Source organism: Telmatherina bonti, assembly GCF_933228915.1.
Source record: "Telmatherina bonti genome assembly, chromosome: 10".
Lineage (NCBI taxonomy): Eukaryota > Metazoa > Chordata > Actinopteri > Atheriniformes > Telmatherinidae > Telmatherina > Telmatherina bonti.
The window spans coordinates 17,954,907-17,969,799 of NC_136628.1; the positions used below are offsets into that span (position 1 = coordinate 17,954,907).

At 39.8% G+C, this 14,893-nt stretch overlaps 2 protein-coding genes across 3 annotated transcripts in view; both read right to left on the bottom strand.

The window, feature by feature from the left end:
- nsg2 (neuronal vesicle trafficking associated 2) overlaps positions 1-4,975 on the bottom strand; it is a gene marked incomplete at its 3' end in the record, with an annotated part of 46,152 nt that extends 41,177 nt beyond the window's left edge. The window contains exons 1-2 of the mRNA XM_079247799.1: positions 4,933-4,975; positions 4,474-4,619 (exon numbers count right to left, since the gene is read on the bottom strand). Coding sequence (XP_079103925.1) covers positions 4,474-4,602 — 129 coding nt within the window. The 5' untranslated portion in view covers positions 4,603-4,619; positions 4,933-4,975. The remainder of the gene's footprint in view (positions 1-4,473; positions 4,620-4,932) is intronic.
- Positions 4,976-10,586: 5,611 nt separating this feature from the next.
- Positions 10,587-14,893, bottom strand: part of cpeb4b (cytoplasmic polyadenylation element binding protein 4b) — a 28,169-nt gene continuing 23,862 nt past the window's right edge. For both annotated transcript variants that reach the window (XM_079247590.1, XM_079247589.1), the window contains 2 exons: positions 14,147-14,328; positions 10,587-12,069 (listed from right to left, as the gene is read on the bottom strand). In XM_079247590.1, coding sequence (XP_079103716.1) covers positions 11,842-12,069; positions 14,147-14,328 — 410 coding nt within the window. In that variant the 3' untranslated portion in view covers positions 10,587-11,841. The remainder of the gene's footprint in view (positions 12,070-14,146; positions 14,329-14,893) is intronic.

Genomic DNA, 14,893 nt, shown 5'->3' on the forward strand with positions numbered 1-14,893 from the left:
ATGATCATCATCTTTCCCACTGTTTTTCTGCCTCAAGCAGCATAAATGCTACACCTACAAGGAAGCAATGGTCTCACACACACAGCTGCAGACACATCCAAATATTTAGCAACAAACTGTCCGAAGGGTCTCATGCAAGAACAAACGGGTCAATTTGCATCTGCATGCAGAAGCGCGACTTGAAGTTGTTTTAGTCCTGTGAACAAAGGAGTCGCATGCAAATCAGAATCAGCTCTCAGCAAGCATATTTGAAAGCACTGAGCAAAAGCAGTCTTTATGTATGCATCTCTTGAGGCATGTGAAATATCACTAATAGTTAACACACAGTACATTAAAACAGCAGGATGTGTGTGTAGGGTGTGCACACTATAATCATAACCAAGTGGCGTGCTTTGGATACAGAATAAAATACTGTTTGTGGTTTAAGACTGATTTAATCAGCCAGAGCTGACTGACAGCTTGATGTATTTTTATGTCGCTCTCTGGTGGCTGCCAGTATCTGACAAGTCATCTACATGTTTATGCGCAGACGTTGTTGTCTGTTTGTCTGTACATAAACTCTCCTAAAGTGTATTGCAGCCACTGTTATTAAAAACTGGACAGTGTGTGTTTAATGGGGTTGATATTGCTCCTTCTCCATTCATTTCTATGGCATTTGAGTGACGAGGTGAAAATTGCTTAGCATCCAGCTAAGCAACAGGCAACATTCGTGCGGTTGAAAAATGTTCCAACTTTTGTTATTGTCGCATGACACTGCATTGACTGATCAAGTAGGCCCTAACTTTATCTGGATCAACCTTAAGGTCAGCTATCAATTGACAACATCCACCAGAATGTTTCCCTGTTTATAAAATAAGATGAACCCAGAGTTGCCTTTTTCTTTTGTACAGTAGAGCCAACAGCAGGATTCTTGTCAATTTGAGGGAAATCTTCTGACTTTTCATTGTTGATGCCTTGTCTGTCATGGACAGCTCGTAAAAATGTCCAAATTCCCTCCCATGTCATAAACAATTAAATTTCTTGGAGACAAGCAATCCGAGCGTGTGAGGCGCAACACTGCTGCCGTCACACTTGTTTGTCCCAACCCGTGTGTCGGGTTTCACCTGGATGGCGATGAACTTCGCCCGTGTGTCAAACCTTGAGTGCATCGGCTGAGAAAGTCATTTAGCAGGTGTGTGAAATGGAAGGACACTCATCAGCAGACGACACATGTGGGCTCAAGCTATGGTGTGACTTTCTGTAGGTAGATGCTTCCTTCAGGACCCACTTTAATATTAGAAGAAGTTAAACAGCTTCAGTAGAAAGAAGCTGTTTAGTAAATAAAAACCATGACAAGTGTTTTTCAACTAATTATTTTTAACAGTTCAATAAGGTAATCTGCACTTGTTAGCTTGTTTATTAGAGGTCAGAGCTGCTCACAGGACTGTCGACTTGGAAAAACAAGGTTGAATCTCAAGTACCTTTACTTGTCATTTAAATTTGATTTTTTAATTCAGATACTTTCTCCCTGATTTCTGTCATTTTTCTTTTACTCATTCAATATGTTGTTAAGCCTAAACATGTGATAATTACTGACATCTAAAGATGAGCTCAGAAATTGCTTAAAAATTTGAAGCACAGTTGTGAATGGATGGTAGCTGTCAGTGGCCAAAATTGCTCTAGGCCTAAAGGAGTTTTCATGTAAGACTCCTCAGGTGCAGCAATAACCGTACTGCACGTAACTGCTCTAAAAGTGTGTGTGTATAGTGTTTTCTTCTTGGTGCATGAGCACCGATTAAACAAAGCCAATAAAGCAGGTTTACAGGGTCTTAGAGGGTTCTCATTTTATACACAGAACTGTTTGCCCCTTCACAGCCACCATAGTAAAAAATGGTGGCATGAATATGGCAGCTACCATGTAAACAGACCCACAGTTAGTAAATATAAATGGCTAATTTTAACAAAATAAAAACATAACTGCTATGTTAGATAGTGATTAGAAACCAATAGAAACACTGTTTTTATTGATGGTACATTTTTCCATATTTTTGAACTTTCATTTTCACTCTGCATCTCTTGCTGGTTGAAGAGACACACAAATGCAGACATTTTACTATAATTCTTTTTTTCTTTTTTTTCAATTTTGCTGAAATGTAATTATTCTGTGCTTTGCCCAACTTAATCTCCTTTTGTAAGCCATTTTCTGCTCTTTACCTCGCAACTTTCCCCTTTTATTGTCAATACTAACAAGATTTAGTGCTGTTCCACCCACTACACACTGCCCTACAACACCACCTACATCACCTACAAGAATGACTGGAACATCTGTTACTTAATGTTACTTAATGATAATAAAATGGGCAGTTTTCTATTATGACATCTATGAATTTCATTTTCTCCCTGTACAGGAGAGTTATGTACCATTGGTTTAAAATTAGCCATCAGAAATCCTGCAAGCATGTGTCTCTGAAAGTTCATTCATTCATTATCCTAACCGCTTAATCCAATTCAGGGTCGCAGGGAAGCTGGAGCCTATCCCAGCTGTCTTTGGGCGAAAGGCAGGGTACACCCTGGACAGGTCGCCAGTCCATCGCAGGGCCACACAGAGACAAAGAACCACTCACGCTCACACTCATAACCAATTAACCCAACATGCATGTCTTTGGACGGTGGGAGGAAGCCGGAGTACCCGAGGAGAACCCACACATACACAGGGAGAACATGTAAACTCCACACAGAAAGGCCACTGACCAAACCTTGCCCAGCCAAGGATCGAACCAGCAACCTATTTGCTGTGACACCACAGTGCTAACCATTGTGCTAGCCTCTCTGAAAGTTCTGTTAATTTCTTTAATTTACATCAAAGCAAAACTATACAAGTTTCCGATATTTTAAAACTGTAACCTCTGATTCACTTTGATGACACACCAATAGTCAGTAAGCAAATTTCTGTAGCCGTTGTTGCCCTGCAGCTTTGTGTTTCAGGTGCATGTGCATTATATGCTGCATTTTGCTCTACAGCACCACGTCACATGCCAGTAACTGGTACACTGGCCAATTTCATCACACCTCATTTATGATTCAGCAGACATAAATACAGCAAGTATATGATAATAAGAAGCAAGGAAAATAGAGAAAGTGATAAAATAAGTAAGAAAAGAAGAGTCAACATGGGACTGATTTTTACTAGTTAAAGAGAGCTCAGAGAGGAGACAGGATGAAAGACAGACAACAAATGATCTTACGTCATAGGTTGCCAAAAGTGGGGGAAAAAAATCCAGGCCATGGTCATACCAAGTTTCCATAGTAAAAAAATAAAAAATGGATTTACACAACAGTGGAATAACAATTATCTCTGTGCAGAGGAAAAAGCAAACAGGACCAGAAACATATTAGTGCACATGCCAGGCCTCTAATTGACAGTGAGACTTTGCAACAACACAAATGTTTGCAGTTTTATCCACCCAAAACCGTTATGTGAAAGCGAGGTCAGACCAAAACAAAACTTTTTCATCTCACTGTCTCAGCGTTGTCATGCCAACGCTGAGATAGTCACTAAGTGGTTCCCTTTATAATACAATTGTGTATAAAGTTTTGAAATTTAAACCTAAATGTTAACAAATTGCTACATTCCTCATTTTCACTCATTTATTTCATTTTAAAAAAAGCAAAAATGTTGCGTAATTTGGTGCCGAGGTTGTGTCTTTTTACAATAGCCGTTAAAACAACAAGTTTAGAGGTTTGAAGTCAGCTTTAGATTCAGGTCATAAATCTGTTGGCTTATCTATTCAAACAAGTCTTAATCTATTAAAGCTATTTGTCTTCAAAGACTAAACTCGATGAGGCATAACCTCTTTCCTTCTGCAGTTCTCCAATAAACCAATCTCAGCTCAGAGTGGAAATATAGACGGAAATATCGGAAAATGAAATGAACAGTCTGCAACTGTTGCTTTGAAACGTGCTAAGCTTTCAAATGTGCTGGAAGCTACAATGAGCCTCGTTCTTTTCATTTTCATAATGTGCAATCAGTGCAGCTTGCTATCCCAACCCCACAGACACACCAAGAGGCTCCGCTCTGCCGCCATGGTAACTGGATTAACAGGCACCAGCGCAGTTACTATGGGATGTCGGGATGATAAATGACAGTCTGTCTGGCATCAAATCTGTCTCCTAATCTGAGCTGGAAAACAAAGGACATGGCTGGGAGACAGCTGAGATGAATGAATGTGTGAATGAATGGAACATCACAGGTGTGTGTGTGTGTGTGTGTGTGTGTGTGTGTGTGTGTAGGGGTAAGAGAGGGAGGGGGTGTATTTAGCATATGAGGTTTTAAGGATAGTATGCATCTACAAGACTGAGCTAACAGCAGCAGAAGGTTTGGAGAAAACAGACAGATGCACAAACATGCAGGGAAGCTTTCTCTCTCTCTCTCTCTCTCTCTCACTCACACACACACACACACACACACACACACAGTTGGGGGCAGTCTCTCACCTTGTCAGGTGCTTGGCTCTGCAGGCTGCCAACATCCAGTGGAGTGATGAGGGGCACATTTTGAAAGCCATCTTCCACACTCACAGGTTTGGCCCCTTTGTCCTGAAGATTACTCCCCAGTTTCACCATCTTCAACCTTTTCTATCCTGACAAACACACAGGGCCGTTTGATGGGGTGGAAAAACAGCCGACTGAATTAACTTCTCAAGTAAATAGTTTTTAATGGGTTTTGACTAGAAAATAAATAATTCTGAGAGGGGGGGGGGGGGGGGGGGATGGTTAGAGAAGCAAACCTTCAGAAAAATGTGAATTTTGTTTACAACATAATGTGTCTCGGACAAAAACAAACAAAAACTCCCACATTCGCCGCAGCATCCTCTCCTTCCTTCTCCTCCACAACAACAACAACAACAACAAAAACAAAACAGTTCCAAAAGCGCATGAAAAGCTGCTACTTACAGCTGCTCGTCCTTGTCCGCTTGCTTCCTCTGTGCTGCGGCAGTGCTGAGTGCGGAGCAGAGGAGGGGAGCGCAGATGAGGAGCAGAGGAGGCTGGAGGCTGCGCCGCGGTGTCGCTGAGGATGATGATGCTGCGGGAAAAGCGACGCCGAACCGCCAGAGACAAAGTGGATGTCTGGCGGAAGGTTTCCTACCAGCAAGGCAGCCCAACCCCCTAATCCAGGCACAGCCTCTTCTTGTTGCCACACGCATCTGATGGAGCTGCCGCTAGGGGGTTCCTCTCTTCTGTTTCCCCCCCCTTTCCATTCACCCTGTCGGGATTCTCGTTTATTTGACTCCAAGTGGAACCTGAATTAATGTTGTATTTAAAGAACCCTGGTAAAGTACATGTGCTGGATAAAGGTGAGAAATTCATCTACATTTTTGTCTAACAATAATACCCAAAGAAGGTATTTGTTAACATATTGATCCTAATGTGGGTGAGAACTCCTTTTAACTACCATCATGTAAACTACTCTGCATCTCCGGATTTCACGTCTTAAAGATCTGCAGTTGCATAAAAAAAAAAGCTGGATCGGAAAGAAACAAAGAAAAAATGAGACCAAGAAAGAAAGAGGTAAACATTTAACACAATTATATGTAGCACAAAGCTAAGTGTAAACATGTTGGACGAATCCCTCACCGCAGTTCTTTTGGTCCTACACTGCCACCTAGCGATCAGATTAGTGACATGCAGCCAGGTCACCAAAAGCTGATTTTTCTTTTAGAAGGGCAGGAGGGTATGTCAGTAAAATAAATAAATAAAAACGATTATATAGATAAGTGAAACCATTTCAAACATAGATATACATGTATCAAGAACAACAATCCATAATTTGTTTAAAATGATTGGATATCTGGGTATTATTGGCATAAACTAACTGCAATACCATAAAATGATCAATGAAATGAATGAAAATACTTATGTCATAATGAAACTAACTATATAAGACTATAGTTTAAAACCACACACAGTTTGTTTTCTGTTGGCTCTATTTTCGGTCACATATCCTCCTTCTGGATCCACAACACCTACACTGAGCCTATCTGTGTTTTCATTACAGCACATTAAAAGAACCAGCTGAAGTATCAGCCAACCATTGTCAATAGTGAGGCCTGTATGGTGTAATGCCTGTACAATCAAACTGAGTTATGTTAGCTCAAGTATGTGACAGTAAAACAACCATAATACAAAAACAGGGATTTTTCACAAGTACTGAAGGAAGTGGCAGCACATGAGCCAGTTCAGTCCACGGAGGGTTTTCTTCCTCCTTGAAGGCCATGTGCATTCTGTAATCATACGATTTGCCAAAAGAAAAGAAAACCTGTTTTTCTTCTCAGCATTCACATTATCTGTGAGGATCTCAAACTATGAGACTGTTTAAATGTGGAGTAACAGCATCCCCTCCTTGACTTTCTGCACTCAGGTATTTCAGCAGATTTCCTTCATTAGAATTCTAGATGAAGTCTATTTTTGCCTATGGATGTTACCGCTTCTGATTTTAAAACTCCCAGCATTAGGTGTGGTTGTTTAATCCTACATTGATCTCACATCCTTACATGCAGTTGCAGAGGTGTGTTTTCTGATATTCCAGTTCCTCATATTTACTTTGTCATTCCTTAGCTATGGTTGTACTTTAGTAGTTACGTCAAAAGCTGCATAGTTTGGGCCTATAGCAATGGGGGGGGGGGGGGGGAAAGGGTCCTGTCGTCATGCAGCCAGCTGGTGGCGTTACTGAGCTGCTGGTCAGTTGGAGGAAACAGGATGTCCTCGTCATTGCTGGGTTTTTCCATTCCCTTTGTTTGGTGGCATCCATTCACAAAGTGAATGCTCACACATACAAACAGAAAGCAAGTCCAAGCGTACCAGCTATAAACCCAGTCACAGAGATGACTCAAACCAGAACATAACCAGTATCATCCAAACTAGCTGATCAGTGGAGTCCAGTTCAGCTCAGTTATGCCATCATATCATGCAATCACAATGCTGCCTGGTGTTCAAGGCTGAAATCATAAAGCCCAGCTGACTGCACCCAGCAGTCATGTGGACGGTGGTGTCACTTTTAACCACAAAGAGCTGTGAAACTTTGCTTCAGCTTGTTGCTAGGTTACACTTAAATGATGAATGCCTGCTTAAAAAAAAAAAAAAAAAAAGGAATATGCCACCTCAGAGGCCAAAGTGAGAATCCAGCGCTCAGGGAGGAGACGCCCAGCATCTCCAACACAGCGTAAAATAAGCAGACCACCCACCTTATTTCATCACAGTTAAGATTTATTTCATTCAACATTTCACATTACAAATATTTAAAAATTATGCATACTGTTATAAATAGTTGGCTGCAAACAATTAAATAACAGATTTTTCTTTTTTGTTTCACTAGCACTTCTACAGACCAACTCCTAGAAATATGGACATATCCGTATTACATAACTTAATTAGAAAGGAAAATACAAAAATAGGAACTTATAAAGTGAAATGACAATAAAAATTAAGGTGATATCTTAAGTAAAAAATGCTATTAATAAATACAACAACCTTCCCATACACAGTTAAAAACTATTGAAATCTTGCCATTAAGTAACATCATTAACAGACAAATATTTAAATATTTCTTTTCCTTCAGAAAATGTGAACCATATATTGTGGAGCACAATATAGCAATTAGTAAAAACTAGACACTTTAACATATTAAAAGCTTCACCTCAAAAATATAACAAAAATCTGATCAAAATTATAAAAATCAATTATACATTCCAATTAAAAATATACCAATAAACAGCTAAATACATTGTTGACCTAATAATTACAATGCAATCAATCACAGTAGCTTAAAATAAACAAAATAAGCAAATGAGCACAAAAACTTTAATGTTTTAAAAATAACTTCAATTATTTATATTAGTACAAATAGTTTGATTTCTTTTCTTTTTTTTTTTTTTTTTTTTTTACAAACACCAGCATGAAAAGGATTACAATAACAGTAGAAAATGACTGTGAAAAACATATTAACATCTTCTTTAATTAAATGTCTGCAATTAAAAATGGCATTAAAGAATTACATTGCAAAGAGTCTTTTATCTGGAAAAAGGTTCAAAAGAAGTATTGCACATAACAACTTGAAGTTAACTTGCAACATTTACCACATTCAAGTCTTTAAGCTCCCCTTTCTCCAGACAGGTCTGTTATAAGATCACCTCGACACACAGCGGGGATGAGTTCTCAAGTCTTTTAAACAGTGTTCTATACGGATGCTCAAAGTCCTGCACTGCCGGATCAGTTTAAAGTCACATAGTCTTTTTTTTTTTCTCTCTCTCTCTTGCTTTGCTTTTAAATATCTCTAAGTCATGTGCATCCTGCAGAGGTCTGCGAATGGGGAAGCGAGGATCAACACGAGGGGGGAGGGTGGAGGGGAGGAGGGTGAGCTGAGGTGAGAGTGGGTTTGGGGGGAGGGGGGTGTCTTTAACTTAATAGTTGAGAAACATTTGGTGCACATCACAACAATTAGTTTTAATAGCTAATTCATGTACTTGTCATTTTCTCTTTTTTTTTTTCGTCATGCATGCTAAGGATTACAATAGGTGCTAGTTGGCAAGTTCAAGAATATATATATATATAGATATATATATATTTATATATGTATATAGATTTTTTTTTCCAAATATTAAAATATCTAAACACCAAACATCCATTCTTGTGATACGAGATTCAGCGTGAAGCGTGAACCAGATTTTGCATTCTCCTCATAAGTTATGCTCCATCTATGGAGAGGAAACCAAGACAGAAGTTACCATGTCCAACTAGTATAGCCATGTTTAGAGACAATAACATTAAATTGAAATTACAAGTTTGTATGTTTTGTTTTTTGTTTTTTCTCGCCATGCTGTTCTTGACCAGACTGGAAACATCAAGTGTAGGAAAAGCTAAGACCAAGAGAGCGACACTTTGGTCTCTCCTCTGCAGATCTGAAGTCGCATCAACACAAGTGCGCACTTAGTTGTAAAGATTCCTCAGCACTGAAATGTATAAAAAGCATAATTGAAAATAATATATATTGAAATCACTCAACTTCTGTTTTTTTTTTTCCAAATGAACATTTCCATATATGCAGATCTCTCAGTAACAAAAGTACAAAAGCTACCTTTCACAATGTGAAAAATTGAGGTATTGCAAAAAGGAGTTTCCCCATTTGTGAAAAATGTGCCTAAAATGACTGTTGGAAAAAGAAAAAAGTATTTAGAAAAGTAGTGCATAATAAATGTTTATATGTGCATGACAAAATAATTTAGCTAGAAAACACTGTACCAAAAATCAGCAGGCCATGTATAAAATAATCTTTTTTTTTTATCTCATTTAACAGCAAATTCTTCACAAAGTGTTTTAACTTCTAAAATGCTCACCCACCACACCCACAAAACTAATGTCCAGGGTGCAAAACTGGTGCAACGACACCACGCCGATATGAGGATTCTCACTAGTGTGTATAATCAAGTTTCTGTACTAACTCCCTGACATTAAAATGCTCAGCTAGAAGGTTGCCACGGTGTGACCTAAAATGTCAAACAAATGTGAGGATTAGTTTCACTTTCACTGTGGGAATGTGCACTTCATGTTAATTTACGCAAACTTGCAGAGCTATTTGAGGTAAAAAAAAAAAAATTTTTTTTAAAAACCATATACATATATATATTTTTTTTAAAAAAGAAAAAATTAGCTCGTGCATGACAGCGCCGCCTCCACTGTGAGCTGTGGAGTGTGTGACCTCGGTTGCGTCTCTGCAAGCTCTGTTGTTTTGTTTCCACTGGTGGTCTGATGGTTTTCACTCCACTGTCATATACATATCTGCAGCACGTAAATGCTTACTGTACACACTGTATAGATCATGTTCAAGGCCAATCTTTGGTTTGCTGGAGTCCATCAAGGCTTGACAGTTAAGCACAACTGGGTAGAAGTGATATATTTAAGGAAATATAAGAAAAAAAAAACTTGAAGTAATGACAGAAAATTTAAAAAAAAAAAAAGTAGAAAAGGAACAAGCTACAGTATGACCCACTACTGCACGGCCATCTTTGGTTCCCGGAAGCCACTGGGTACAGCCAAATGGACCTGCAATCTCGTTATCAAACTGCATGTGGGTCACGAGTGTGTAGTAGTAGAGCACACTGCAGACACTATCTTCATTTATGCTTCAAAAACACTGGATGCTGAGTTGGATTAGCTTGGCAGCAGAAATTACAGAGGGCTCTCGCTTTTAAAAAAAAAAGAAATAAAAAATAGGGCGGAGACCCTCCACGGCTCGAACGTGTGCCGATGATTCGCAAAAACAGATTGACTAGAAACGAACTGCTCCTTTCGGTAAATAAACGTAGCTCGCGCGTGGATCCAAAAGTAGCACTTTCGTTGTTTAAGACTCGGGAGCATTGCACAAACGCATTTTTAAGAAAATGAACAAAGACAGGCATTTCCTGTTCGGTGGTAGGCCTGTTCCAAAACTGCAATACAGGCGTCTTCCCTCGAGGGGCTGCTTTGAGCACACCCCTCCCCCTCCCCCCCGCATCCTGAAAGGTCTGGATCCAAAACCTGAGAAAGGAGGTTTCGATCCATGCGTGAGGCCCGACTGTCTCGTCGCCAACGGCTCTGCAGCAGACACCGCAGGCTGACGCGAGGTGGGAAAAGGGCCGCTTTCATCGCTTCACTCGTCTCCCTAATGCAATACATTCCCATAATACACCATTACTGTACGATGCTCTGTCCATAGCACAACCCTGGGTTTGATTACAAAAATAAGGAGGTGATGAAGCAAGTGAGTACAAAACTGTGCCAGTTACATCACTCTCTCCCCGTTGCATCACTTCCCTCTGATTATAGTTCTAAGGAAAGGAGAACACCAGAGAGGGTTCGTATTTTCTTTCTTTCCTTTCCTTTACTGTATTCGGCACGTTAGCAGCTGAGGTTGAGGTATTAGTTTTTGCATGTCAAAATGGAGATCAAAACCCAAATGTGAGTTGCTCAATTTTTTCTGGTGAATTAACATCATCTGGTAAGTAACATCAAAATGTTTGAATGTTCCTGGGAAATCATAAGGAGAGGTTCAAGCAATTTTTGATCTGGAGAGGTGGGGGGGGAAGGAATCCGTTTCACTCTGCGGCGGGTTCCTTTCTGTTCTTCAAAGTTAATTAAGATTCGGCTTTGGTTAATTACAAAAAGGGTCTGGGTTTTACGGTGATTTCACTCGTTCAACTGGAAATAAGTGCACTCTTCTTCAGCAACACCCTTTTTGAATTCTCATTTGCTCGGGAGCCTGGTGCATCGGCGGCAAACTTAACCCCGCCTCTCAGGCATGAACAGCCAGTGACTTAATGGTCTGACAGCATTTACTGTCAAGACTTGATACAAAGTGAGAAGTAAAAGCTCTGCTACAATAAAGTCCACTGAATGGGAAGTAAGAAGTGTCTTTCTAGGGTCTCTTGTATCAAAATTAAAAAGGACATATACAGTTTAGAAAAATATGCCAATTGACTAGCAGAGTACCATATCACACGTCAAACTTTCCTATAGATTTTTTTAGGAACTAATAAAAAATAATATTAAAAAGAATCGGAAATATAAATAAAACTATTTTACACTTTTTTTTTTTCCAAGATGGACATATTTGGATATAACTCCACTTTTTCTTTTCCATCTTCTATATATATATATATATTTATATATGTATATATAAACTTTAAAACTAAAAAAAGAAAATGTTTGGTGAAATTAGAGCAAAAAAGGAACCAGCAACAGAAAAGTGCATTTATTTGTACAATGATTTGCGACTCCTACATCACCTGCCCCTCCTGCCCCTCTGTTGCCTCTCCTTCTCTGCCGTTCCGCTCAGTTCCAGCGGAAGGAGATGTGGCGAGGCCGGTCGCCTCCCTCCTTCACCAGGGGCTTGTGAAACTCTCTGCCGGCGCGCGAATGGATGGCCGCCCAGCAGTACTCGCAGTAGTACTGCAGGCAGGTTACGTTGGCGCAGAAGAACGGCGCAAACTTCCCGCCGCAGCGAGTTCCCTGGCACTCGTCACACAGCTGGTCATCCAGCACGTATGGCTTCACTTCCACCTGCAACCACAGAGGGGATCACTGCATATTTCACAACAATAACTCTTCTTTTCATGCATCTTTGTCCTTTGTTAATGTCTGGAAAGGTCAAAGTGGAAAACTGTCCTTCGTCACTCTTCTTGTCACACTTCCTCTTTGCTTTGAGCATCGCTGTGACTGCCAGCGACCGCTCACTCGCCTGCAGCTGTTCACACTGAAACGTTTACAATCTACATTCTGATCACACAAGTTGCTTCTTAAAGTCGTCATTTATCAAAGATCCAGAATGCACAACATGGTCAATGAGTCAAAGAATAAAAACTAATAAACGCCTGTTTGTAAAAGCAACTCAATTTTTTTAAAGTAACAATAAAAAAAAAATGTCTAAAAGAAATTAAAATAACTAATTTAGCCAAATTATCAAGTAATACAACTGTTTTTATCATCATTGCCCAAAGCTGTCGACTGTTTTTTCTCTTTCTTTAGTATTTCAAACTAAATTTACATTCCACCATACATTCCAAAATGCAGCTCACTTCCTTTTCTCCAAAGCCTCTTTAATTGGGGATTGTACTATTTTTATCAGGTGGATGTCACCAAGGCACTCCGTCTACAAGATCTGCACACTAATTATGCAAATGAGCACATGCTGCTCTGTCATGTCAGGATTTTATATTCCACACTGCATTTACCCATTTACCTCTCCACAACAGATTCTCAGTCACCTATTCTGCAAATATGGATAACGGTTGTGTAATATTGTAAAAAGGTTGTTGTTCACCGTGCGGCAGCACTGCAGCTTGTGCATATATAGTACAGCTAAGCCCCGTGTAAGTGACTGTCATCCCGCCATCCTTTTACACACGATGTTTTTATGACAGAGTAGAAGAAGCGCTGGTCCGCCTAATGAATTTCATTACAATCCATTTGTGCAAGGTGCCTCACTGCCAGCAGCAACATTGAAATGGAAAAAAAGCCCTTTTTACTTGTTACTGGCACCGTTCCTATTTTCGCAAGTCAAGGTGTCGCTCGGAGTTGTTAACTCGTTCAAGAAACAGCCAGAGTGTGAGGGGAAGTTATTTTTCTTGTTGTACCCATGACCCTTCATCCACATTTAAGCAGGAAACATTCAGTCATTGGTCTTCGGTCGACGGCTTTATTTTGTCTTTTAAATCAAATCATGTCCGAGTTGTTACTCTGTTCTACGACTGACCATCTGTCTCACTTAGGTCCCATTTGATGAAACTAATGACAGGTTAAAACTGTGCTGCAGAAATTCAGGAAAACATGAGTGTGTTTGCTGAAATGTGCAGAATTATCTGCTAATAGCGACCGCTTTTAAAAACAAGTCAACCTTTTCAGCCTTATGAGGCTCCGCAGAAGGGCGACTGGAGTGCGCAGCTGGAAAATAAGCATGCTTTACTTTTCAGGGTTGTATTTGCCAGTGTTCAGGACAAAACTTAGCATTTCTAAATTTAGTTTGTAAGTACCAACTTATTTAGAACCAGTAAGAAAATCTCATAAAGAAGTAACAACATCTTAACATGATTAAGGAGCAAAGTGCTTGATGAAACTGAGATGCTTATACATAAAAAAAAGATTAGGAAAAAAACAAAAAACAAATATAGTCTTAATTTAAGATATTTTAGATTCCACTTGCTCACAGTAAACAAAAATAGATTTTCTTAACAGAACACTATCATAAGAAAAGGAGGAAAGAAAAATAGTATAATTTTAGGGCACCGTTCAAACTGGACGCTTTAAACGTCCATTTTCTGTTATTTTACTCCTCAACAAACCAAGAAGTCATGTTTGCAGCTCAGTTTTTTCCCCTTTTCTTTTCAGTAGTAACAATAACTGACCCAGTATCTCCTTTGCACAACTCAAAGAAACAGCAAAGCAGTTGAGTCTGAGATAAAAAAAAAAAATTTAAAAAAAAAGAGCAGGAAGTAAGGTGTGTGTGTGTGTGTGGGGAGGAGGATGTTTGTATGTGTGTGTGAGAGTGTGTTTGTGTGGGGTGAGAGTTACCACAGAAGAAATGAGGGGCCTGAAGAAAGGAGACAGAAAAAACACCATGCTCTCTTTTCTTTCCACTCACCCGTTTATCGATTTCTCCATGCTGCAGCTGTACAAAGCGAGCACTGATAGCAGCAATGTAGCTCTGCTGATTAGAGAAGGCGACCCGCCCTGCTCCCTTGGGGTACTTCAACTCGGGGTCTGTGTCGATTCCAGCGTAGCAAACTCCACCGTACAGGCGGTCCATGATCATGGCCAGCTCCACTGCAGATGGACGAAAAGGAAAAATTACCCAAACGAAACAAAATACACATCAAGCTAATGGCAACTTCTGATCCACAAGCTCACAGCATCAAGTCAGACTGGTTAAAGTTTACAAGTTTACATATTAACAAACACGCCTTTTACTTGAAGAAATTTCTCAATTTTACTTGTTAAGTGACAGAAAAAAAAAGAAACATCCTGCAGAGTTTAACATGGAAATCTAGAGCAAAGTATTCCAGAAGCTCATAAAATATCTAATGCACTGCTGGGCCTTGTGACCTTGATTATTACAGCAACAGCAGCACAGAGGTGTAAAACATGACAACCACAACATGCAGTACACATAACACCGCTATCAGGAGAAAATGGATGTTAATATGCTGCACAGCTCAGCGTGCCACAGAGAGTTCATTCTAATCCAAGCAGTGGAGGTCAGTGGCTCTGCCCTGCAGCAGGTCCGTTCACGCAGCTTTCTGCTGACAACTGCCATTTAACTAAAAATTAGGCTGCGAATCTTGAGACGTAAAAGCGAGGTTTGTTTGTTATCCCCTGGAAGTTTTTAAAC